The following is a 27,885-nucleotide window of genomic DNA, read 5'->3' as shown; positions in this document are numbered from 1 at the left end:
TGATAATGAGTGTGTGTCTATGCAGCATCCTGGATGCTGAGTGGGGTTCTGTTCTGTGGTGTCCAGCCTAACCCCTACAGTAATCAGCTGCCCTCCAGGCTCCTACACGTGTCTGGCTGTCAGGAAGGCATTCATTTAGAGAGCATTACAATGCCACAGGGGCAGCGCATTAGCCGCAGTGCTGAGTGTGATGGTTTACTCGCACTTAATGAAGTGAGAAAATAATTACAGGCCCTTCTGTGACCTGCAGCACACTTCCATCTCCACCAGCCGACCAGCCAGTCAGCCAGTCACAGGGGAGCACGCTTAGGGCTCAGAGAGGGCATCACACTGCTGCTCCAACACACACTGACCACATACACTAACATGCACATTGCTATAGCTATTAACCCCATGACTCTTACATAGGGAAACATCCTGAGAGATAGGCGCTGAAAAACAACCCCAGAGAAAGGTTATTTCTAGTGGTTTTGCTCTGCAGATATTCAGTAATAATTGTAGCAGAACAAACATGGATTAGGCCCCTGTTTTTAGGTGTTTTCAGATGATCTGTTCTTAATCGTTGACAATTCGTTAAGTATATCACCAATTTGTAACTTGGATCTCAATGTAAACCTGACCCACTGGGCACAGACATCAATTCAACATCTATTCCACGTTGATTCAACGTAATTTCATTGCAGTGACATGGAAACAACGTTGATTCAACCAGTGTGTGCCCAGTGGGGAGCTAATTAATTTCTTATGAGAGTCATAATGAGAACTGTGCTGTGTTTCCAGAGGTGCTAAAGGACTTGACTTCCTGGTCCGTCCACATCCTCCTCTGCCAGTCTGGATTAGCCCCTGTTCAACATGTTGGCATTTCACTAATCTAACGAGCCTGTCTGCTTGCCTGCCTGTCTAACGTACCCACACCACACCAGCCCAGCCTTCCCCAGAGGACCTGACATCTCATAAACACAAATTGACTTCCACTTCTCTAACAATGGAGGCGCAGATGGCATTTGGCTTATATTCGCTCCTTCTAAATATTTAATCCGCTCAACAAGCCAAATGAGTCCTCTCTATTTTAATACATACATGTATATAATTTGACGACAGAGATATCCAGTCCCTATGTAAACAGGATCAGGCTGAAATTAATTCTCCCTCCTGCTGTAGGGTATGGATAGGCTGAATAATAGATGGGTCTTCTTGATCAGATGTGAGGCAATAAGGCACCACACCATAGTACCATACACTATTGCACCTCTCTCCAGGAGCCTACAGCGACCTTGAGGCATTCAAATAAAGTATTTTCATAAAAGGACTTAGCAATTAATTTAGCAATCAATAGTGTCAAATGTAATAAGTGAGGTTCAAGGCTTTCAAACCGTTGAATCAGAAGTCTGATCAACCAAAAGACAACATGTGATCAACAGAAGCAAACGTGTTGCTGGTGTGTGAGCTGTGGTCCTTCAGCAGCAGGTAACGGATGCTCTCAGTAGGCAGGGGCAGTGTCTAGATTTACAGGCTGTTGCCGGGCGGATTCCTCAGAGAGAGTGTTGATTCTACAGCAACTCCCTGCTGTTTGGCGATGACACAGGTTGATGAGTGTATTAAACCAGTAAAGACACTGGGCGCCTCAGTGATGTACTATAGGGATGTACTTTAGCCTACACACTGTTCTGTTACAGCTAGGCTGCTGGCTGGTCCATGGGGGAGGCTGTAGTGAGTGGGTGGTGAACAGTTTGGAGTTAATTTGAAGCCACTTATCTAGTCACTGTAAAAGGCACACTACAAGTTCAGCCCAGCACTAAAATGCTCTGCTTCTTTGGTAACTATTGTAATGTGGCTATTGCTGAGGAGACAGTAAGTTAACGCAGTGCTTTATGAATAGGTAATACTCAATGTCAATGCTATAACTATTTCAATTGAACAACTGAAATATTCATATCCACACTCACTCTTTAGTCCTTGAACAGATCAGTATATATAGCATATTGTGATGAGTGTGAAACCAAGTCCTGAATGTAAAAGGGGGCCTTTGCATTTTCCAGTAGGATGCTGTGGAGAGTTAAAGCTGCCTGGCTGGGGATATATCTGAAGGATATCTTAGGGAAAGATATTCCTCTGACCTGTCAGCTCCTGCTCTCCTTTCATCCATCTGATGGAGGCAGCGGGCTTGCTGCCCATGGCTGTACAGGTGAGCTCTGTCTCGTTCCCCTCACTGACCACATCCTCTCGAGAATCGATGATTGGACTGCCTGGTGGGACTGATAGACACACAGCAAGAGCGTCAGATATATACACTACCAGTCCAAAGTTTGGACACACCTACTCATTCAAGGGTTTTTATTTATTTTGACTATTTTCTACATTGTAGAATAATAGTGAAGACATCAAAACTATGAAATAACACATATGGAGTCATGTAGTAACCAAAAAAGTGTTAAACAAATCAAAATAAATTTTATATTTGAGATTCTTCAAATAGCCACCCTTTGCCTTGATGACAGCTATGCACACTCTTGGCATTCTCTCAACCAGCTTCATGACATAATCACCTGGAATGCATTTGAATTAACAGGTGTGCCTTCTTAAAAGTGAATTTATGGAATTTTTTTAGCCAATCAATTGTGTTGTGACAAGGAGTGTGTGTGGGGAGGGGGGGGTTATAAAGAAGATAGCCCTTTTGGTAAAAGACAAAGTCCATATTATGGCAAGAACAGCTCAAATAAGCAGAGAAACGACAGTCCATCATTACTTTAAGACATGAAGGTCAGACAATACGGACAATTTTAAGAACTTTGAAAGTTTCTTCAAGTGCAGTCGCAAAAACCATCAAGCGCTATGATGAAACTGGGACTCATGAGGACCGCCACAGGAATGGAAGACCCAGAGTTACCTCTGCTGCAGAGGATAAGTTCATTAGAGTTACCAGCCTCAGAAATTGCAGCCCAAATAAATGCTTTACAGAGTTCAAGTAACAGACACATCTCAACATCCACTGTTCAGAGGAGACTGTGTGAATCAGGCCTTCATGGTCGAATTGCTGCAAAGAAACCACTACTAAAGGACACCAATAATAAGACGAGACTTGCTTGGACCAAGAATCACAAGCAATGGACATTAGCCTGGTGGAAATTTGTGCTTTGGTCTGATGAGTCCAAATTTGAGATTTTTGGTTCCAACCGCTGTGTCTTTGTGAGACTTGGTGTGGGTGAACTAATGATCTCCGCATGTGTATTTCCCACCGTAAAGCATGGAGGAGGAAGTGTTATGGTGTAGGGGTGCTTTGCTGGTGACACTGTCTGTGATTTATTTAGAATTCAAGGCACATTTAACCAGCATGGCTACTACAGCATTCTGCAGTGATACGCCATCCCATCTGGTTTGGGCTTAGTGGGACTATCATTTGTTTTTCAACAGGACAATGACCCAACACACCTCTAGGCTGTGTAAGGGCTATTTTACCAAGAAGGAGAGTGATGGAGTGCTGCATCATATGACCTGGCCTCCACAATCACCCGACCTCAACCCAATTGAGATGGTTTGGGATGAGTCGGACCGCAGAGTGAAGGAAAAGCAGCCAACAAGTGCTCAGCATTTGTGGGAACTCCTTCAAGACTGTTGGGAAAGCATTCCAGGTGAAGCTGGTTGAGATAATGCCAAGAGTGTGCAAAGCTGTCATCAAGGCAAAGGTTGGCTATTTGAAGAATCTCAAATATAAAATATATTTTGATTTGTTTAACACTTTTTTGGTTACTACATGATTCCATATGTGTAGAAAATAGTAAAAATAAAGAAAAACCCTTTAATGAGTAGGTGTGTCCAAACTTTTGACTAGTACTGTATGTACAGACGGACACACATATATACAGACACACACACGTACACAAACATACATGTATGCCCAAAGGAATGCACACACAAACATGCATGCACTCTCCCTTGCTTGCAAGCACATCAACACTTAATGTCCTGTTCCACTATGCTACAGGCTATAATGTCCTGTTCCACTATGCTACAGGCTATAATGTCCTGTTCCACTATGCTACAGGCTATAATGTCCTGTTCCACTATGCTACAGGCTATAATGTCCTGTTCCACTATGCTACAGGCTATAATGCCCTGTTCCACTATGCTACAGGCTATAATGTCCTGTTCCACTATGCTACAGGCTATAATGTCCTGTTCCACTATGCTACAGGCTATAATGCCCTGTTCCACTATGCTACAGGCTATAATGTCCTGTTCCACTATGCTACAGGCTATAATGTCCTGTTTCACTATGCTATAGGCTATAATGTCCTGTTCCACTATGCTATAGACTATAATGTCCTGTTCCACTATGCTACAGGCTATAATGTCCTGTTCCACTATGCTACAGGCTATAATGCCCTGTTCCACTATGCTACAGGCTATAATGTCCTGTTCCACTATGCTACAGGCTATAATGTCCTGTTTCACTATGCTATAGGCTATAATGTCCTGTTCCACTATGCTATAGACTATAATGTCCTGTTTCACTATGCTATAGGCTATCATTTCAATTTACCCTCAATTTCCCCCCGCACATTGACTCTGTACCGGTACCCCCTGTATATAGCCTCGTTACTGTTATTTTATTGTTGCTCTTTAATTATTTGTTATTTTCTATTTTCTTCTTTTTGATTTTAAGGGCTTGTAGATAAGCATTTCACTGTAAGGTCTATACCTGTTGTATTCGGTGCATGTGAAGAATAAAATTTGATTTGATTTGGAAACAAAACATATATAGTAGCATGACCAATGAACACAAGCTAAGTACGTCCAACCTTGATTATTTCTTCAGCTGAACTACATTTCTCATTGAAGTACAAGAACCGCCACTCTCTCAAATAGAGAAACTGCCAGTCTGAGACACTTGTAGAAAATTCAGAAAGATATTATGTTTCAAGAGCTCCTAAAAATCACCCTTAGTTCACACTTTTTGCTACTAGATTTAATTTCTAAAAGTAGAGTAAATACTTTGAAGTGTACTTAATTCCTTTTCAATCCCCCAGGATGTCTGCAAGTATAATACAGCTGTAGTATTAGTGTAATTTCACGCCGTAGCTCCACTGTTTGTCACAGCTGACTCTCAATAGGGAACTATTTAGAGCAGCCAAGTTAACATTCAGTAGGATTCACACAGTCAACAGTCAGAAGTCAACACAGCTGCCAAAGACAAGCCAGTCTGAGATAGATCTATTCTGTTATCCATAGCAGCATCTGTTCATATTCATTACCATGCTATTGAGCACTGTAAGAGCATAATTGGCTACATTTTGTTACAGTGGAACTCAATGTAAGATTAATCAAGAAAATACATAAATTGAAATAATTGTATATTCAGTTTATATAGGATGGGACTCAATATAAGATTAATCAAGAAAATACATCAATTGAAATAATTGTATATTCAGTTTATATAGGATGTGTGAGAGTATGGTAGAAAGCAATGTCTAAGTTATGAATATGGCACCATGTAATGTGCATACATAATATGTTGTGTACATACATAGTGTCATGTGTGTGTGTACGTTATTTGTGTATACATGCAGGCGTACATTCATGCATGTGAGTTTAGGCATGTGTGTGTAAAACCTACCCAGCACAGTGATGTCTGCGTAGGCCTCCTGAGGAGGGTCTGTGTAGAGCTGGCACACATAGCGTCCCTCATCTGAGAGAGACACGTTGGACAGAGACACCCGCAGCTCGTTGTCGGAGAAATTCACCAGCTGGAACCGGCTGTCCTTCAGGGCTGAGGAAATACAGACACCAGACAGACATTTAGGATGGGGAGATACACACACGCGTGTGTGTGTGTGTGTGTTTGTGGTATGTGTGTGTGTGTGAGAGAGAGAGAAACAGAAAGATAGAGAAACAGAGAGAGAGAAACAGAAAGAGAGAGAAACAGAAAGAGAGAGAAACAGAAAGAGAGAAACAGAAAGAGAGAGAAACAGAAAGAGAGAGAAACAGAGAGAGAGAAACAGAGAGAGAAAAACAGAGAGAGAGAGAAACAGAAAGAGAGAGAGAAACAGAAAGAGATAAACAGAAAGAGAGCGAGAGAGAACAAACAGAGAGAACAGAGAGAAATACTGAAATAGTGCAGTAAAAGTATTTGGTCTGTATTCATATAGCTAGTAGTTATGCTGAAAAAAGTCTCCTAAATGGTAAAAAGCCTCAGCATTACAACCCAGGTCTCTAAAAAGAAAAGTGAGTTTCAGAATGATTCATAAAAGTTGATTTATAAACCATTTCATCTCTCCAGTCTACAGAGCACTTCCAGGGCAGGAAAATAGGAGAAGTGCTCATGAAGACTAACAAGATGGGATGTCAAAATGGTCTACTGCTGGTCACGAATCAACGCATCGACCTCACATATTCTGGAAAAGGAGAAGTACTGTAACATACATTATGAATTAAATCACGGTTCTGAGGTAGCAAGAACTAGAGGTCCATACTAAATAAAAAAGTAGCTGTTTTGAACAAAAATCTGTAGTTTAGACTGGCGTGCCATAGAAGAGTGGTGTTGCTCGAGTTAGCTTTGAGTGTGGCAACCTGGCTTAACATCTTACATTTAGCTACATCTTTTTCCATGTCAGTTAACCCCCCACTTGAACACTGTTTTACATAAATGCCCCCAGATGATTCCTTAGAGAGTGTAATGATGTTTTGACCTACCCATTCCTTATCAGGTCTTCTATAAGCGCAGAGCTAAAGAACTCAATCTATTCAGTCTATCTTTAAAACATGAGGAGTGTTCGTTCCTGTCATTGCTCCATGTCAGGCAGCATCTTGATCATTACAGAGGCCTTTGAGCATCTTCCTATACGAGACATCATTCCCAATCCTGTCTCATAATTTGAGGAGTCTTTGGAAGTCTCTCCTCAAAGGATAGCGATGAGCCTCGGCGTAGCTTTGAGAGTCAAAGGCCTTGCTAGGAAGGAATTAGTTGACATGAAGCAGAATGTTCATTGACAGGGGATTACTCAAGTGTGTTGAGATTATAAAGAGGCTGTAGCTAACATCAGGGTTGCACTGTAAAAAAAAGCTCAGAGGAGTAAAAAATACAATCAATAAGTAATGTTGGATCATTGCCCTCTACGTCAACTGAAGGTGTAATGTAATGTATGTGAGCTATAAAGGTTGATGATGACACCAACATGAATTGATGATGACATCCATAAAGTTGGCCACAATTAAGTATTTTGCTCTGTTAAGTACCCTCTCGTTATTGCTTCCCCTTTAAAATCGTATTAGTTAGTGGTTTGTTTCCTCGATCCCTAAGTATTGGCGCGCTGGACCAAATACATGAAGCAGCAGCAAAAGCCTTGACATTGGGTCTCTAGCATCAGGTTCAGGGATAGTGTTACTGTGTTAGTAGCACTGGAACAGTAACTTCCCACGTGGTTGACAGTGAGTGGATTTGATAGCTCTGTTGACCAACTCTATGGTATTTAAACCAAAAGAAGCAGAGGGGGAAAGCTAGTGTGTTTGTAGATTTGATAGGGTATGTGTAGCCCTACGGTAAATGTTCAGTATTATTTTCCTGGTAGAGTGCTTTGTGTAAGTGTCTGTATCTGTGTTTGTCTGTTATTTTCCCTGTGTGACTGTGTGTCACGGTTGTTTTCCTCCTCATACACAAAGGGCTGGCTCTGTAGAGAGAGGCCCTGGTGACAGGTAACAATGCCACTAGTCAGAGGGGGGTCCCCACAGAACACAGCCTTCTGGGAGCCCAGCCCAGAATAGACCTGCTGCCCTGGGATTTACCAGGCTCCTCTGCAGGGGTAATGTTCAACCGGGAGCAGCAGTTAGATATGATCAGAGCTCTGACTCATATCTGATACTAACTCCAGCCAATTTACTGATACCCAACTGTTTCTGTAATAACACTTGACTATTGCACTTCAACCATTTTCATTGCTGCCAGTGTGAGTTGGCCTTGAAATGGGATAAGTGGTAAAATGACTAACTGTTCAAGAGGCTGTGTGGAATATGAGACTAAATAGAGAAAAGACAGAAAACATGTGAGGCCAGCGTGATGATGTTATAGGAGCTCTTTCAAACACAGATTTGGTAGATCACACACCCTTCTATTTTTGTTACGTTCAAGGCTGTCACGAGTGTCATTGTGTTATCTTTATTTTAATCTCTCCTTTAATGCGGTAAAACACATAAATGACATTAGCAATACAAACATGACAGAGATGTACACTCAACCTTCTGTAACTTTCTGCCATACAGTGGGAAATTTAGAACACCAATCTGGGTACCACTCAGACTTGTGAAATAATTTTGGATGGAGATGAAATATGAAAACAAGAAGAAGTGTTTCTCATATCACCTTGAAGGCTGGCTCCAATCCAAGACACAAACAAGCGAAACTCATGCAAACTCAGTTTGAACCTAGAGGAAGCCATATGCTCATGCATAAACATTGTCCTAATCTTAGATTCTCTTTAGATTCCTAATCTAAGAGATTATCTTGAAATTGCATGAACAAAATTATCAATACATCTACTCAATGGCCAATGAACCATTAAGTCAAGGACAGAAAGCATCCCATTTATATCAGTACTGTACTCTAGTCCTTGAAATATGAAGCCATCACCAATAGCATCATAACGGATGAGTTGTGATAAACTGCCAAAACCTTAAAGAGTGATTTATTTTACTACAAGAGACCCTGAGATATGGTTCATGAGGGAGATAACCTGTATGTGATCTGTTGGAAATGTGTCTAATGAAATGGTCAGTATAATGGCCAGTTTATTTATTTATTTTTATTTCACCTTTATTTAACCAGGTAAGCCAGTTGAGAACAGGTTCTCATTTACAACTGCGACCTGGCCAAGATAAAGCAAAGTAGTGCAATAAAAACAACACAGAGTTACATATGGGGTAAAAAAAAACATAAAGTCAGAAATACAACAGAAAATATATATACAGTGTGTGCAAATGTAGCAAGTTATGGAAGTAAGGCAATAAATTGGCTATAGTGCAGAATAATTACAATAGTATTAACACTGGAATGCTAGATGTGCAAGAGATTATGTGCAAATAGAGATACTGGGGTGCAAAAGAGCAAAATAAATAACAATATAGGGATGAGGTAGTTGGGTGGGCTAATTTCAGATGGGCTGTGTACAGGTGCAGTGATCGGTAAGGTGCTCTGACAACTGATGCTTAAAGTTATTGAGGGAGATAAGAGTCTCCAGCTTCAGAGATTTTTGCAATTCGTTCCAGTCATTGGCAGCAGAGAACTGGAAGGAATGGCGGCCAAAGGAGGTGTTGGCTTTGGGAATGACCAGATAGATATACCTGCTGGAGCGCAGACTACGGGTGGGTGCTGCTATGGTGACCAATGAGCTAAGATAAGGCGGGGATTTGCCTAGCAGTGATTTATAGATGGCCTGGAGCCAGTGGGTTTGACGACGAACATGTAGTGAGGACCAGCCAACAAGAGCGTACAGGTCACAGTGGTGGGTAGTGTATGGGGCTTTGGAGACAAAACGGATGGCACTGTGATAGACTACATCCAATTTGCTGAGTAGAGTGTTGGAGGCTATTTTGTAAATGACATCGCCGAAGTCAAGGATCGGTAGGATAGTCAGTTTTACGAGGGCATGTTTGGCAGCATGAGTGAAGGAGGCTTTGTTGCGAAATAGGAAGCCGATTCTAGATTTAACTTTGGATTGGAGATTCTTTATGTGAGTCTGGAAGTTGAGTTTACAGTCTAACCAGACACCTAGATATTTGTAGTTGTCCACATACTCTAGGTCAGACCCGTCGAGAGTGGTGATTCTAGTCGGGTGGGCGGGTGCTAGCAGCGTTCGATTGAAAAGCATGCATTTAGTTTTACTAGTGTTTAAGAGCAGTTGAAGGCTACTAAGGATTGTTGTATGGCATTGAAGCTCGTTTGGAGGTTTGTTAACACAGTGTCCAATGAAGGGCCAGATGTATACAAAATGGTGTCGTCTGCGTAGAGGTGGATCTGAGAGTCACCAGCAGCAAGAGCCAGTGATGTTCTTCCTTTTGAGAGTATCAAGTATGATGGGGATGTGTCCAGTGAAGCAGCACCATAGAATACTAGAATGGATGTGTTAGCTAATTTGCCATACCGTTTTAGAGGAATGATTCCATACATTTTTCAAATTAAATGATTAGTTTCCTTTTTCACAACCAAATCTATATTTTGGATGTAAATGGCATGTTATAGGAGGGTCCAGTGTCAAGGCGTGCTGAAGGTGGGTGTGGTGTATGAATCATGCGCAGGACGCAGAGGCTCAGTCCAAAGGCTTTAGTGCAATATATATCAAAGACGGAAGCACAATAAGCCCGAAGGCGAATACACGGCGCACACAGGCGACAAAACAAACGGCGCACAAACATGTGCAACATAACCTCTCCAAAACACTGGAGGGAAAAAGTAGCTCCAAACACGAAACAGAAGCGCAATCACACACAACGACAAGCACACACAACGAGAACTAAATAGGACACTAACGAGGACTAACAAGACACAGGTGTACAACATCCAGACAAAACCAAACGAACATGAAACATAGATCGGTGGCAGCTAGTACTCCGGGGACGACGACCGCCGAAGCCTGCCCGAACCAGGAGGAGGAGCAGCCTCGGCCGAAACCGTGACAGTACCCCCCCCTTGACACGCGGCTCCAGGAGGACGCGGAGCAGGGCGCGCGGGATGGTCCCGGTGGAACTCCGACAGGAGAGATGGGTCTAGGATGTCCCTCCGCGGCACCCAGCACCGCTCCTCCGGGCCGTACCCCTCCCACTCCACGAGATACTGGAGACCCCCCATCCGGCGTCTAGAGTCCAAGATGGACCGAACGGTGTACGCCGGAGCCCCCTCGATGTCCAGTGGGGGCGGAGGAGTCTCCCCTATCTCATTGTCCTGGAGTGGACCAGCTACCACCGGCCTGAGAAGAGACACATGGAACGAGGGGTTAATATTCTTATACTCAACAGGTAGATGTAACCTATAACACACCTCGTTCAATCTTCTCAGGACTTTAAAGGGCCCCACAAACCGCCGACCCAGCTTCCGGCAGGGCAGGCGGAGGGGTAGGTTCCTGGTAGAGAGCCAGACTCGATCTCCGGGTGCGTACACCGGCCCCTCACTGCGGTGGAGATCGGCGCTCGCCTTGTGACGAAGGGACGGCCCGCTGCAGGTGGACGTGGGCAGCGTTCCACGTCTCTTCCGAGCGCCTCATCCAATCATCCACCGCAGGGGCCTCGATCTGGCTCTGCTGCCTAGGTGCCAGAACCGGCTGGTAACCTAACACACATTGGAAGGGGGGTTAGGTTAGTAGAGGAGTGGCGGAGAGAGTTCTGGGCCATCTCGGCCCAGGGAATGTACCGTGCCCACTCCTCCGGCCGGTCCTGGCAATACGACCTCAGAAACCTACCCACATCCTGGTTGACACGTTCTACCTGCCCGTTACTCTCCGGGTGGTACCCTGAGGTAAGGCTAACCGAGACCCCCAAACGCTCCATGAACGCTCTCCAAACACGAGAGGTAAACTGGGGGCCTCGATCAGACACTATATCCTCGGGTACCCCGTAATGCCGGAAGACGTGGGTAAATAGGGCCTCAGCGGTCTGTAGGGCAGTAGGAAGACCCGACATAGGGAGAAGACGACAGGCCTTAGAGAACCGATCCACAACAACCAGGATGGTGGTATTCCCCTGAGAGAGGGGAAGGTCTGTCACAAAATCCACCGAGAGGTGGGACCATGGTCGTTGTGGAACGGGCAGGGGTTGCAACTTACCCCTGGGCAGATGTCGGGGCGCCTTACACTGGGCACACACCGAGCAGGAGGAGACATAAACCCTCACATCCCTAGCCAAAGTGGGCCACCAGTATTTAGTGCTAAGGCAATGCACCGTCCGGCCGATACCCGGATGTCCAGAGGAGGGTGACGTGTGAGCCCAGTAAATGAGTCGATCCCGAATCTCGAGCGGAACGTACCTCCGACCCTCAGGACACTGTGGAGGGCTGGGGTCAGTACGCAACGCTCGCTCGATTTCGGCATCGACCTCCCACACCACCGGTGCCACAAGGCAAGACTCCGGTAGTATGGGAGTGGGCTCAACGGACCTCTCCTCCGTGTCATACCGCCGAGACAGCGCATCCGCCTTACCATTCTGGGACCCAGGGATGTACGTGATTTTAAATACGAACCTGGTGAGAAACATACTCCATCGAGCCTGGCGAGGGTTCAGTCTCCTCGCTGCCCGGATGTACTCCAGGTTCCGATGGTCAGTCAAAATGAGGAAAGGGTGTTGAGCCCCCTCAAGCCAATGCCTCCACACCTTAAGGGCTTGAACTACAGCTAACAGCTCCCTGTCCCCAACGTCATAGTTACGCTCCGCCGGGCTGAGCTTCTTTGAGTAAAAAGCACAGGGGCGGAGTTTAGGTGGCGTGCTGGACCGTTGAGAGAGAACGGCCCCTATACCAGCCTCAGACGCGTCTACCTCGACCTGAAAGGGTAATGCGGGATCCGGATGGGCCAGCACCGGAGCCGACGTAAACAGGTCCCTCAGTCTCCTAAAGGCCCTGTCCGCATCGGCTGACCACTGCAGGCGCACCGGACCCCCCTTCAGAAGGGACGTGATGGGAGCTGCCACCTGTCCAAAACCCCGGATAAACCTCCGGTAGTAATTCGCAAAGCCCAAAAACTGCTGCACCTCTTTTACAGTAGTTGGGGTTTGCCAATTACGCACAGCGGACACACGATCCACCTCCATTCTCACCCCTGACGCGGACAACCGATAACCCCAAAAAGGAGACCGACTCCTGGAAAAACAGACATTTCTCTGCCTTGACATATAGGTCGTGCTCCAACAGCCTCCTCAATACACGACGCACCAGGGTTATATGCTCGGCTCGGGTAGACGAGTACACCAGAATGTCATCAATGTACACGACCACCCCTTGTCCCTGCATATCCCGGAAAATGTCATCTACGAAGGATTGGAAGACTGATGGAGCATTCATCAACCCATATGGCATGACGAGATATTCGAAATGACCTGACGTGGTACTAAACGCTGTCTTCCATTCGTCACCCTCCCTAATGCGCACCAAGTTATACGCGCTCCTGAGATCCAGTTTTGTGAAAAACCGCGCTCCATGCAATGACTCCGTCATGGTCGCAATCAGAGGGAGTGGATAACTGTATTTCACAGTAATCTGATTGAGACCACGGTAATCAATGCACGGGCGCAACCCTCCATCTTTCTTTTTCACAAAAAGAAGCTCGAGGAGGCGGGAGAAGTGGAGGGCCGAATGTATCCCTGTCTCAAAGATTCGGCTATGTAAGTCTCCATAGCTTTTCTCTCCTCTTGAGACAAAGGATACACATGGCTCCGTGGGAGCGCTGCTCCTGCCTGGAGATCAATCGCGCAATCCCCCTGTCTATGAGGAGGCAACTGCGTCGCCCTAGTTTTGCTAAACACGAGAGCTAAATCCCCATATTCAGGCGGAATGTGCAGTGCGGGCACTTGGTTTGGACTTTCCACCGAAGTCGCCCCCACGGAAACACCCAGACATCGCCCCTCGCACTGAGCAGACCACCCATCGAGAGCCCTCTGTTGCCACGAAATAGCAGGGTTATTGGTGCTTAACCAGGGAATCCCCAGCACCACTGGGTACGCAGGAGAGTCGATCAGATACAGCTGTATAGTCTCCTCATGACCCCCCTGCGCACACATCCGAAGTGGCGCTGTGATCTCCCTGATTAACCCCGACCCCAACGGGCGGCTATCTAAGGCATGAACGGGAAAAGGTTTGTCGACAGGTAGGAGAGGGATCCCTAACTCAAAACAAAACTTTCGATCAACAAAATTCCCAGCTGCGCCTGAATCTACTAGCGCCTTATGCTGGGAATGAGGTGCAACCTGTGGAAAACAAACAGGTATACAAAAGTGCGCAACAGAAAGCTCTGGGTAAGTGGGACGTCTACTCACCTGGGAGGCCCCCCCAGTGCGTGGCCTGTTGTCTTCTCCCCCGGAGAACCCTCCCCAGCACCTGGCCGCAGTGTGCCCTCCACGACCGCACTTGGTGCAGGAGACAGGCCCCTTCGGGCTCCTCCTCCTCCGTTCTCTAGCGCCGGCACCCCCGAGCTCCATAGGGCTCGGCTCGGAGGTGCCGGAGGGCGGAATGGACGGACTCCCCTCGGGACGTCCACGGGTGGCCAGCAGGGTGTCCAGATGGATGGACATATCGACCAACTGGTCGAAGGTAAGATGGGTATCCCTGCAGGCCAACTCACGTTGAATGTCCTCTCGTAGGCTACATCGAAAATGGTCAATGAGAGCCCGTTCATTCCACCCTGCATCCGCCGCTAGAGTCCGGTACTCTAGAGCGAACAACTGAGCGCTCCTCCTCCCCTGTCTCAAATGAACTAGACGCTCCCCCGCCGCTTTGCCCTCAGGTGGATGGTCAAACACGGCCTTGAAGCGGCGGGAGAACTCGGCGTAGGTGACGGTGCTGGCGTCCATTTTCCTCCACTCGGCGTTAGCCCACTCCAACGCCTTGCCCGTGAGACAGGAGATGAGGGCGGAAACGCTCTCGTATCCCGAGGGCACCGGGTGTACAGTGGCCAGGTAGAGCACCACCTGCAGGAGGAACCCCTGACACCCGGCAGCTGTTCCGTCATACGCCCTCGGGAGCGAGAGCCGAATCCCCCTGGGTTCCGAACCTGGGACTGGTGGACCGACCGATGGGGTGGGCAGGGTAGGTGGAGGTGTGGGTACCCTGCTGGCCTCCCATCGGTGCAAGGTGTTGATTACCTCCTGTAGAGCGGTCTCCAGTTGTCTTATCTGGCCCTCTTGCCCACGGAGATGCTCCTCGAGCGACACAGGCGTCACTGCCGATCCTGCTGATTCCATTATTGGTGTGTGATTCTGTCAAGGCGTGCTGAAGGTGGGTGTGGTGTATGAATCATGCGCAGGACGCAGAGGCTCAGTCCAAAGGCTTTAGTGCAATATATATCAAAGACGGAAGCACAATAAGCCCGAAGGCGAATACACGGCGCACACAGGCGACAAAACAAACGGCGCACAAACATGTGCAACATAATCTCTCCAAAACACTGGAGGGAAAAAGTAGCTCCAAACACGAAACAGAAGCGCAATCACACACAACGACAAGCACACACAACGAGAACTAAATAGGACACTAACGAGGACTAACAAGACACAGGTGTACAACATCCAGACAAAACCAAACGAACATGAAACATAGATCGGTGGCAGCTAGTACTCCGGGGACGACGACCGCCGAAGCCTGCCCGAACCAGGAGGAGGAGCAGCCTCGGCCGAAACCGTGACATCCAGACACCTTTTTTTGTGATTTCATATGTTTTGATAAACTTACCCCAAACAGCAAATCACTTCCTTATCCTTGTTGTGTAGTATGAAAAAACATGAACAAAGGACTTTAGATGTTGTACACATGAAATTGTGTCATTCCAAACTTTATCCGCAATGTTATATTCCATTTTGTTGCGACTCGAAAGATACATCTCCGTCCAGTCTACAGGTAACTGCCAAAGTAAAGGAAACACTTGAGTAAATGAGGGATACAAAGTATATTGAAAGCATGGGGTGCTTCCACCCAGGATGTTCCAGACACTTGTAGAATATATGCCAAGGCGCATTGAAGCTGTTCTGGCGGCTCGTGGTGGCCCAATGCCTTATTTAGACACTTTATGATGGTGTTTCCTTTATTTTGGCAGTTACATGCAGCAGCAGGCTACATGGAAAATGGAACAGCTGGATAGGGGAAACGGCTTGAGTCGAGCAAATGGGAATATAACATTGCGGATAAAGTTCAGAATGACCCAATTTCATGTGAACAACATCTAAAGACCTGCATCACTATACTGAGAGCTTTGCCGTTTCTAAAAGGATGTGTTTGGGTGTTTTTGGAGCCTTTGTTCATGTTTTTTCAGGGCCCTTATACTGCACAATGAGGATGAGGAAGTGATTTGCTGTTTGGGGTAAGTTTCTCAAAAACATGTGAAATCACAAAAAAAGTGTGGAACCTTCTATAACATTCCATTTACATTAAAAATAGAGATTTGGTTTTTAACTGCCAATATTCCAACATTCCATTCAAACAAAGCAGTCAATCCACAGCCATACACTGGCTCCAATCAGTTGATGACAGGACTTAGACAAGTTGTAAATGCAACAAGTACTGATATCGTATCATATAATAGCACTCACAGCTTTTCAAGAAAACTAAATCTGAGACATTTATGGTCTGTTTACATATTCCAATACATTTAAATGTTTCCCCTTAAACCACTCAAGTGTTGCTTTAGCAGTATGCTTAGGGTCATTGTCCTGCTGGAAGGTAAACCTCCATCCCAGTCTCAAATCTCTGGAAGACTGAAACAAGTTTCCCTCAAGAATTTCCCTGTATTTAGTACCATCCATCATTCCTTCAATTCTGACCAGTTTCCCAGTCCCTGTCGATGAAAAACATTGGGGATGGTGTTCTCGGGGTGATGAGAGGTGTTGGGTTTGCGCCAGACATAGCGTTTTCCTTGATGGCCAAAAAGCTCAATTTTAGTCTCATCTGACCAGAGTACCTTCTTCCATATGTTTGGGGAGTCTCCCACATGGTATTATCTTTGGTCTCTTTGTTGCCTCTCTGATTAATGCCCTCCTTGCCTGGTCCGTGAGTTTTGGTGGGCGGCCCTCTCTTGGCAGGTTTGTTGTGGTGCCATATTCTTAAATTTTTTTATAATGGATTTAATGGTGCTCTGTGGGATGTTCAAAGTTTCTGATATTCTTTTATAACCCAACCCTGATCTGTACTTCTCCACAACTTTGTCCCTGACCTGTTTGGAGAGCTCCTTGGTCTTCATGGTGCCGCTTGCTTGGTGGTGCCCCCTGCTTAGTGGTGTTGCAAACTCTGGGGCCTTTCAGAACAGGTGTATATATACTGAGATCATGTGACAGATCATGTGACACTTAGATTGCACACAGGTGGACTTTATTGAACTAATTATGTGACTTCTGAAGGTAATTGGTTGCACCAGATCTTATTTAGGGGCTACATAGCAAAGGGGGTGAACACATATGCACGCACTACTTTTCCGTTATTTATTTTTTATACTTTTTTGAAACAAGTTATTTTTTACATTTCACTTCACCAATTTGGACTATTTTGTGTATGTCCATTACATGATATCCAAATAAAAATCCATTTAAATTACAGGTTGTAATGCAACAAAATAGGAATAACGCCAAGGGGGATGAATACTTTTGCAAGGCACTGTTTGCCTCTACTGCCATTCATTCCAAATAAACTGGTTTTGGATTTCTCACTGACCAAGATGGCTGCTATTTTCGCCCCATTATGGAACTTTGAGGGTTTATGACATAACCCCTCTAGTAATTTAATAGGATCTCTATGAGCAGCACTTACGTCTGACGTCTTTGAAGTAGATGGTCTGTCTGTTGGGGTTGAGGAGCTGGATGACTGAGTCATCATTGTTCTTCACCCTGCAGCTGATGGTCGCCATCTCCCCCTCGATCACTGACACATTATCAGTCTCCAGGTTTTGACCTTCAACTGGACACAGACAGATGGACAAGAGGAGGAGTAAAACCTATGAAACGTCTAGAATTACTGCCATTCTGATCACTGCTTTTATTTCGTAGTGGGTTTTTTTCATTGTGTAATGTTAATAATTTTTGGATTGAGACACACAAAAACACGTAACAACATAGGCACCATTACAGACCACGACATTGAACAGCATAATACTACAGCACACCCACAGAGATGTGAACACAGCCTGACCGCTATAGATGTATGTTGGCTTTACTTGCAGCCACATTCCTAATCCTCCTAATACAGTAGAAGGGCCCAGTGCACTGGTTGGCGTTATTGATCTCTCAGCTCAGAGTGGGTCCTGTGACTCTCTGCCAGATGGGCTGTGAGCACTACCTCACACACACACACACACAGAGAGAGAGAGAGAGAGAGAGAGAGAGAGAGAGAGAGAGAGAGAGAGAGAGAGAGAGAGAGAGAGAGAGAGAGAGAGAGAGAGAGAGAGAGAGAGAGAGAGAGAGAATGAGGAGGGGGGGGGAAGAGAAAGTGGAACAGAGGGAAGGTGGAAGAGGGAGAGGGAAAGAGAGAGAGACTGAGAGAGCTGAATTATAGCTCTCCATCTGAGTCTGTGAGCACAGGGCTTTAGTCTCCATCTCTTAGGAACCACAGCCTTGTCAGCCACTGAGTCAGCCACTGACTGAGTATAGCCACACCTGTGCCTGCCTGCATGGTCATGTCCTCATCATTAAAGCCAGAAACCAAGCATCCATTTGGTTTTCACAAAGAAAAAATGTTTGTTTTCAGCCTTCCAGGTGAGGGAGGTGGTAAATCAAAAGTCACCTTGTGCTATATTTATCCGGCAGGAGCCAAATGGCATAAGAAGAAGAATGGAGAATGCTTTTAAACGCCTCGGATTAGCACCAGGAGAGGAACAAGACTCCCAGCAACAGCCAGAAGAAAACATCCAAACTACATTTGCATGCCTGAGTCGTGACACCTCCAAACCGGGCATTTTCAGATAGAGAAAATGGGAATAGACAGCCAAACTAACAGGATTCAAATGAGCTGAGAGAATGCAGCGACCAGCTAGAAATTAACCTCCTGTGGAGAAATACACCTAAGACCTGTCCGTAGCAATGAACTTCCATTTCATTCCACACCACAGATATTGGTTCATCAAGCACACACAACACAGGGTGGTGATGACTGAAAATGGACATTGATATTGAGCAGAGTACAGTACATTCTGTACTAAATAGGTAGTATCTTGAGGTATCTGAGTGTTATCCTATCGTAAGGAAATACTTTTTTTATACTCCATTAAAGTGTGCTGTTTTTAAACTGTCTTAATTGAGTATCTGTGATGTTTGAGAAATCCATCTTTTTTTATCATTAGAAAAGCCTCTGTTTTCAACTACCTGGTCCATAATTAACTAATTATAACACAATCAAATTCTTGTTTATTAAGTGTGCTCCAATGTTGGAATGTGGAAGTGTGTAATTAATTTGAGTGTGTCTGACTGAAACCCCAAAAGCAGCTCTGACATACTTATAGTAAGCAGGCCTACCCCAGCAGAGGAGCCCAAAACAGTTTGAAGTGTTTTGATGTCTGTTTTTATTTAGGTTTTGTTAAAGTAATATAGCTGGCAGTCAAAACAGCAACACAAAGGAGCCTCAAAGCAAAGTTGAGAGAGAGATAGAGATGGGCTGAGGCGAGGCAGGGCGCAGATGACTGGCTGATAAATTCACAATCATTCTAGCAGCTGTCTCAGAGTGCAAAGCGCCAGTATTGTCACACATGACTGCCCTCCTGTTCCTCCATCAGAATACACTGAATGACACAGTCAAAGATAATTAATTACAGGGCCTTCAAAGGTCTGTGAACTCAATGCCGGGATGTTACAGCAGCGGTCTGACATGGCCCCCATCAACAAGTAGCTCATAACGCAAGACACCGAGAAGAAACCCTGCTGCTAACTTTTAGAAGTAGGGCGAAATCAAGTTAGGAAAGGGCACCTTTTGATTTAAATTCCTTTTTTCTTTGAACTTTTTATTTTCTCACCAAAAGACATGAAAGGGGCAGTGGAAAGCAGGACAGCGCCAGGCCCCTGATTCCTCTCCCTTGAGTCACCGATGTCTGGAGCGGCCCTGTCCTTTTCAAAGAGGAACCAGGATCATTCCACAGTCATTAAGAATGAAAATAGCTCTCTTTCTCACACTACTATTCACTGCCTTATGAGCTACATACATCTCCAGCTCTGTCATTAAGCCCTGCTCTCTAAGAAGGGAAGCTCTTTCAAGGACATCTGTGAGTAAAAAGCCATCATATCATTGGGCATTATTAGTGCTTCACTGTTTCAAGGCTTCTCTGCATCGTAGCAGGGTTTCTAAAGTTTTTGGCCTTCTAATGTAATCTCTTTTTTCTCTGAAGACAATCTCTCACTCAAGTTTAATCATGTTTCTGATGTGATGTCAGATGTCTGATGCTGCTTTGACAAGGCTTTGTCTGAATAGAGATGTACGGAGAAATTTCCCATCGGAAAAGCAGCCCTCCTGTACTCTATTATGTTCTGCAGATTGTGCCAAGTTCACTGCAGATCAATGTTGGGGACTGCTCAATCTCATGTTCCACTGTATTGGCAGGTTAGAGGCTCTTTGTGCTCGTTGTGACAGAAAGACAAGGGGAGCTTCTAGCTTATAGTAGTGGTAGACATGGGCTTTCACAATACAGATTGTTTACCTTTGGTTTAGTGTAGGCTACCATAGTCACTTTGTACATACCAGTCATGGGTCAACCAATAGAACACTAGACATAGACAACAATAGAATGCACAAACAGTAAACATAGTGACAGTAGCCATTAACAACAGGGAATGTAGAATGTACGCTGCCATCATCTGACATAGTCTTAGTTGAAATGGTCTCTATGTACAATAGCTGTGCTATACAAATTCAATCACATTGGCAGTAGATTGACATAGGATTGTAGACATTGCACAGCACATGAACACACAACTCGATGCTTTACACAAATCAATAAAGAGCAGGTGGAGTAAATGGCATCAGACATCGTCAGATGAACATTAGAGGAAAATAAAAAGTACCTGACAAGGTCTCAGCGGCTCCTGTTGCAGCAGAAGAGAAGGAGGAGGAGACAAAAGGAAAGAAGAAAGACAGAACAATTGTAAGCAGAGGCCCATATTCATGATAAGACGGACACATTCATTCATAATTCACACACGGAAGGTAACTCTGTCAAAACTCATTTCATTTAGGATGAGTCATAATCCACTGGTTTAAGCGCTTCCTCTCTTTAATTTTAGAGACTGGCATAAATCCCGAAAGTGTGTCAACTGAAAAATCCAATACGGAAAATTCCAATATACTTTCCAGAAAGTGATTGAGTATTTGAGAGTGTATAGCTTTACAACACCACACAAAAAAGTTCAAACTTTTCAGCGCCTCTTTTATAACCACTGTAAAGTTTCAGTCGGTTGGGGGATATTAATATGGAACAGCTCAAGGGTAGCTAGTTAGCTATCGGTGGACTTGTTTTTCCCAGCCACTCTCTGTTTGAGATTCCTGCCAGCCCAGGGGTAGAGCAGCCTCTGCCTAGTGAAGGTCCCCTGAGAGCCCTGGGGCACACCGGAATTTGCCCGCTCGGAACAGTGGCCAGTCACCCGAGACTGGCATCTCACACCAGCAGGCCAAGGGAGACTGGCATGTTCCCAACTCCCCACGGCACCACCCTGGGCATCCTGGACTCACAGCACCGCTCTGAGTGGGCTCAGAGCAGCACCATGGGACCCTACCCAGAGGATAGCTACCATCATTCACACACACAGACCAACTGACATTCATAAAACAACTCCACTGACTGCATAGTCTTATCTGCATCCTATTTGTAACATCACAGCTTGATACAGTGGCTTGCGAAAGTATTCACCCCCCTTGGCATTTTTCCTATTTTGTTGCATTACAACCTGGAATTAAAATGGATCTTTGGGGGGTTTGTATCATTTGATTTACACAACATGCATACCACTTTGAAAATGCAAAATATTTGTTATTGTGAAACAAACAAGAAATAAGACAAAAAAACAGAAAACTTGAGCGTGCATAACTATTGAACCCCCCAAAGTCAATACTTTGTAGAGCCACCTTTTGCAGTGATTACAGCTGCAAGTCTCTTGGGGTATGTCTCTATAAGCTTGGCACATCTAGCCACTGGGATTTTTGCCCATTCTTCAAGGCAAAACTGCTCCAGCTCCTTCATGTTGGATGGGTTCCGCTGGTGTACAGCAATCTTTAAGTCATACCACAGATTCTCAATTGGATTAAGGTCTGGGCTTTGACTAGGCCATTCCAAGACATTTAAATGTTTCCCCTTAAACCACTCGAGTGTTGCTTTAGTAGTATGCTTGGGGTCATTGTCCTGCTGGAAGGTGAACCTCTGTCCCAGTCTCAAATCTCTGGAAGACTGAAACAGGTTTCCCTCAAGAATTTCCCTGTATTTAGTACCATCCATCATTCCTTCAATTCTGACCCAGTCCCTGCCGATGATGCTGCCACCACCATGCTTCACTGTAGGGATGGTGTTCTCGGTGTGATGAGAGGTGTTGGGTTTGCGCCAGACATAGCGTTTTCCTTGATGGCCAAAAAGCTCAATTTTAGTCTCATCTGACCAGAGTACCTTCTTCCATATGTTTGGGGAGTCTCCCACATGGCTTTTGGCGAACACCAAACGTGTTTGCTTATTTTTTTCTTAAAGCAATGGCTTTTTTCTGGCCACTCTTCCATAAAGCCCAGCTCTGTGGAGTGTACGGCTTAAAGTGGTCCTATGGACAGATACTCCAATCTCCGCTGTGGAGCTTTGCAGCTCCTTCAGGGTTATCTTTGGTCTCTTTGTTGTCTCTCTGATTAATGCCCTCCTTGCCTGGTCCGAGAGTTTTGGAGGGCGGCCCTCTCTCGGCAGGTTTGATGTGGTGCCATATTCTTTCCATTTTTTAATAATGGATTTAATGGTGATCCGTGGGATGTTCAAAGTTTCTGATATTTTGTTATAACCCAACCCTGATCTGTACTTCTCCACAACTTTGTCCCTGACCTGTTTGGAAAGCTCCTTGGTCTTCATGGTGCCGCTTGCTTGGTGGTGCCCCTTGCTTAGTAGTGTTGCAGACTCTGGGGCCTTTCAGAACAGGTGTATATATACTGAGATCATGTGACAGATCATGTGACACTTAGATTGCACAGATGTGGACTTTATTTAACTAATTATGTGACATCTGAAGGTAATTGGTTGCACCAGATCTTATTTAGGGGCTTCATAGCAAAGGGGGTGAATACATATGCACGCACCACTTTTCCGTTATTTATTTTGTATAATTTTTTTGAAACAAGTTATTTTTATCATTTCACTTCACCAATTTGGACTATTTTGTGTATGTCCATTACATGAAATCCAAATAAAAATCAATTTAAATTATAGGTTGTAATGCAACAAAACAGGAAAAACGACATGTGGGATGAATACTTTTGCAAGGCACTGTATGTCACAGTAAGCCTATTAAGGAGGCTAACATCAAATTGGACCATTTCGTAAAGAGCAAGCATGCACACACTAGTCTTCTTGCCTGAGTTACCATCTTTGACCTAACCTGAATGGAAGGCATGTCCGTGTTGTGCTCTCTCAGCCTGGCAGGAATCCCCACAGGAGACAAATCACAAACCAGCACATAATAATAAAGGTACATCTCAGATTACAAATCGTACAGAAAGTCCACTGAAAATGCTGCATTTCTGTTACAGTATGAGGAGTGAGCATGTAATATATCGCATATTCTCAGCCTAGTTTAAAACTGTATTAATGGGGCAAAGTGTACAGCCACAGACAGGACTACTATAATAGCCGCTGGTCCTGTCTCTTGTCCCCTACGCCCCCCTGTTACCCCCATCCCCTATACTCCCCTGTACCTGGAGCACATTAGGCAGGAGTTATGAGGTGCCAGCCAGGCTGTGATTAGATGTCATGGCTGTTGCTCTGCTTAGACAGCACTGATAGACAGATTTCTGGGGAAATGCGTGTGATGCTATTCCCTGCAAGTGGCAGCCTCCAGCGCAATCTGTCAGTCATAGAGGATGAGGCCAGACAGGCCAACTGTCCTCCAAATAAAGCCTGTCCTTGTCTGGGCCTGCTCTCCTCCTCTTCCAACCCATATGCCTTAGACTTCTGTACTTTATTGTACTTAGACAGAATCTACAGATGTCTGATATGCTGTTGTATGAATAAGAATGATAGTTAGCGAGTGTTCTTTGTAGTGTATTACCTGACAGATAGTAGAATCTACAAACTATCTGAGCATTAGATAGTATGTTCATGCTTTCAGACAATACTAGCATCTTGGTGAATCCACAGAGCTGCAGTACACTCTGTGAGCCAGACTGATATCTCTGGAGACGGTCTCTCTCTGTGAGGGTGGAGGAGATCAGCCTCTCTTTCCAGGCTGCTGGGTAATAGCAGTTGCGGAAAGGTAACATTCCCTCTCTATGCTGTCATGGTGTCATTAAATGTATGGGCCTCCTTATTTCCGGCCATGATCTGCAGCTTATCGCATGTTATCCGTGTGTGTGTTCACACCGCATGTGTGGAGACAGCAGGAGGAGGATGCTGGGATGCTGTGCGGCCCAGGCAGTCTCCTCTCCTCAGTGACTCAGCTTCTGGCGTGTGTGTGTGTGAGTGTGTCCCACTGTGCTTTCATTTAATTAAAAGGTTGGGAGGAGGGATGCAGACCTTTTTCTTAAAGGACATTTGATGGAAAAGCCAGCACCTGCTGAGTAGACCCAAGGAACACAGATTGGTCACTGTGGTCATCATTTTCCAAACAGCAAGCCATCAGATGGTTTAAGACCTCTTCTCAGAAGTCAGAACACTGTCCAGTTACCTTCAGTGACCTCTAGTATTTGTGTTCTAGCCAGTGTCTAGCCACAACTACTGCTCACAAGCTCCTGTGCTTACTTTTAGGGGTGGATATTCTACAAATAAACAGCTTTAAAGAATTGAAATACTGTACATTCAATCTGGGATTTGAATGTCATATTACTGTAGTAACCACTCTCACTCATGCTGAGTTCATGTCATATTTGTCTCAGCCTCAAGTCAAATACCATAATATACACTACAAAACATTATGGACAACTGCTCTTTCCATGACATAGACTGACCAGGTAAATCCAGATGAAAGTTATGATCCCTTATTGATGTCACTTGTTAAATCAACATGGGACAGCATCCTTGTGGAATGCTTTTGACACATTGTAGAGTCCATGCCCCGACGAATTGAGGCTGTTCACTCAGTGTAGTACACTGTGCAAACACTGGACAAAATGTGACACTCCAGCTATCTGTATACTGTAGTTGCCTGCAGCAGAGCGCTTTAGAGGAAGGTGTAGAAAGAGGTGTCAAGAGCAGCTACACTGCCTTGCAAAAGTATTCATCCCCCTTGGCGTTTTTCCTATTTTGTTGCATTACAACCTGTAATTTAAATGGACTTTGGAGGGTATTTAATGTAATGGACATACACAAAATAGTCAAAATTGGTGAAGTGAAATGAAAAAAATAACTTGTTTCAAAAAATTATAAAAAATAACAAAAGGAAAAGTGGCGCGTGCATATGTACTCAGCCCCTTTGCTATGAAGCCCCTAAATAAGATCTGGTGCAACCAATAATCTTCAGAAGTCACATGTCACATCTAAGTGTCACATGATCTGTCACATGATCTCAGTATATATACAGTTGAAGTCGGAAGTTTACATACACCTTAGCCAAATACATTTCAACTCAGTTTTTCACAATTCCTGACATTTAATCCTAGTAAAAATCACTGTCTTAGGTCAGTTAGGATCACCACTTTATTTTAAGAATGTGAAATGTCAAAATAATAGTAGAGAGAATGATTTACTTCAGCTTTTATTTCTTTCATCAATTAGTATTTGGTAGCATTGCCTTTAAATTGTTTAACTTGGGTCAAACGTTTCGGGTAGCCTTCCACAAGCTTCCCATAATAAGTTGGGTGAAATTTGGCCCATTCCTCCTGACAGAGCTGGTGTAACTGAGTCAGGTTTGTAGGCCTCCTTGCTCGCACACGCTTTTTCAGTTCTGCCCACACATTTTCTATAGGATTGAGGTCAGGGCTTTGTGATGGCCACTCCAATACCTTGACTTTGTTGTCCTTAAGCCATTTTGCCACAACATTGGAAGTATGCTTGGGGTCATTGTCCATTTGGAAGACCCATTTGCGACCAAGCTTTAACTTCCTGACTGATGTCTTGAGATGTTGCTTCAATATATCCACATAATTTTCCTTCCTCATGATGCCATCTATTTTGTGAAGTGCACCAGTCCCTCCTGCAGCAAAGCACCCCCACAGCATGATGCTGCCACCCCCATGCTTCACGGTTCGGATGGTGTTCTTCGGCTTGCAAGCCTACCCCTTTATCCTCCAAACATAACGATGGTCATTATGGCCAAACAGTTATATTTTTGTTTCATCAGACCAGAGGATATTTCTCCAAAAAGTACGATCTTTGTCCCCATGTGCAGTTGCAAACCGTAGTCTGGCTTTTCTATGGCAGTTTTGGAGCAGTGGCTTCTTCCTTGCTGAGAGGCCTTTCAGGTTATGTCGATATAGGACTAGTTTTACTGTGGATATAGATACTTTTGTACCTGTTTCCTCCAGCATCTTCACAAGGTCCTTTGCTGTTGTTCTGGTATTGATTTTCACTTTTCGCACCAAAGTACGTTCATCTCTAGGAGACAGAACGCGTCTCCTTCCTGAGCGGTATGACGGCTGTGTGTTCCCATGGTGTTTATACTTGCGTACTATTGTCTGTACAGATGAACGTGGTACCTTCAGGCATTTGGAAATTGCTCCCAAGGATGAACCAGACTTGTGGAGGTCTACAATTTTTTTTCTGAGGTCTTGGCTGATTTCTTTTGATTTTCCCATGATGTGCATGTGTATGTAAACTTCTGACTTGTACACCTCTTCTGAAAGGCCCCAGAGTCTGCAACACCACTAACCAAGGGGCACCATCAAGCAAGCAGCACCACGAAGACCAAAGAGCTCTCCAAATTGGTGAAGTGAAATGAAAAAAATTACTTGTTTCAAAAAATTATACAAAATAAATAACGGAAAAGTGGTGCGTGCATATTTATTCACCCCCTTTGCTATGAAGCCTTAAATAAGATCTGGTGCAACCAATTACCTTCAGAAGTCACATAATTAGTTAAATAAAGTCCACCTGTGTGCAATCTAAGTGTCACATGATCTGTCACATGATCTCAGTATATATACACCTGTTCTGAAAGGCCCCAGAGTCTGCAACACCACTAAGCAAGGGGCACCACCAAGCAAGCGACACCATGAAGACCAAGGAGCTCTCCAAACAGGTCAGGGACAAAGTTGTGGAGAAGTACAGATCAGTGTTGGGTTATAAAAAAATATCAGAAACTTTGAACATCCCACGGAGCACCATTGAATCCATTATTAAAAAATGGAAAGAATATGGCATCACAACAAACCTGCAAAGAGAGGGCCGCCCACCAAAACTCACGTACCAGGCAAGGAGGGCATTAATCAGAGAGGCAACAAAGAGACCAAAGATAACCCTGAAGGAGCTGCAAAGCTCCACAGCGGAGATTGAAGTATCTGTCCATAGGACCACTTTAAGCCTTACACTCCACAGAGCTAGGCTTTACGGAAGATTGGTCAGAAAAAAGCCATTGCTTAAAGAAAAAAATAAGCAAACACGTTTTGGTGTTCACCAAAAGCCATGTGGGAGACTCCCCAAACATATGGAAGAAGGTACTCTGGTCAGATGAGACTAAAATTCAGCTTTTTGGCCATCAAGGAAAAAGTTATGTCTGGCGCAAACCCAACACCTCTCATCACCCCGAGAACACCATCCCCACAGTGAAGTATGGTGGTGGCAGCATCATGCTGTGGGGATGTTTTTCATCAGCAGGGACTGGGAAACTGGTCAGAATTGAAGGAATGATGGATGGCGCTAAAGCAACACTTGAGTGGTTCAAGGGGAAACATTTAAATGTCTTGGAATGGCCTCGTCAAAGCCCAGACCTCAATCCAACTGAGAATCTGTGTTATGACTTAAAGATTGCTGTACACCAGCGGAACCCATCCAACTTGAAGGAGCTGTAGCAGTTTTGCCTTGAAGAATGGGCAAAAATCCCAGTGGTTAGATGTGCCAAGCTTATAGA

General features: G+C 44.9%; 1 protein-coding gene across 3 annotated transcripts in view; it reads right to left on the bottom strand.

The window, feature by feature from the left end:
• The window catches only part of LOC121567990 (cell adhesion molecule 1), a 148,764-nt gene that overhangs the window by 22,454 nt on the left and 98,425 nt on the right, over window positions 1–27,885 (bottom strand). For 2 of the 3 annotated variants that reach the window (XM_041878442.1, XM_041878444.1), the window contains exons 2-5: window positions 20,713–20,733; window positions 17,480–17,626; window positions 5,615–5,767; window positions 2,118–2,255 (exon numbers count right to left, since the gene is read on the bottom strand). In XM_041878442.1, the coding sequence (XP_041734376.1) occupies window positions 2,118–2,255; window positions 5,615–5,767; window positions 17,480–17,626; window positions 20,713–20,733 (459 nt within the window). The remainder of the gene's footprint in view (window positions 1–2,117; window positions 2,256–5,614; window positions 5,768–17,479; window positions 17,627–20,712; window positions 20,734–27,885) is intronic. The other variant, XM_041878443.1, reaches the window with a different exon arrangement.

This window comes from Coregonus clupeaformis, chromosome 6, assembly GCF_020615455.1.
Source record: "Coregonus clupeaformis isolate EN_2021a chromosome 6, ASM2061545v1, whole genome shotgun sequence".
Taxonomy (NCBI): Eukaryota; Metazoa; Chordata; class Actinopteri; order Salmoniformes; family Salmonidae; genus Coregonus; species Coregonus clupeaformis.
Note: the sequence above shows the minus strand (reverse complement) of the source record. Positions and strands in the feature narration are given on the sequence as shown.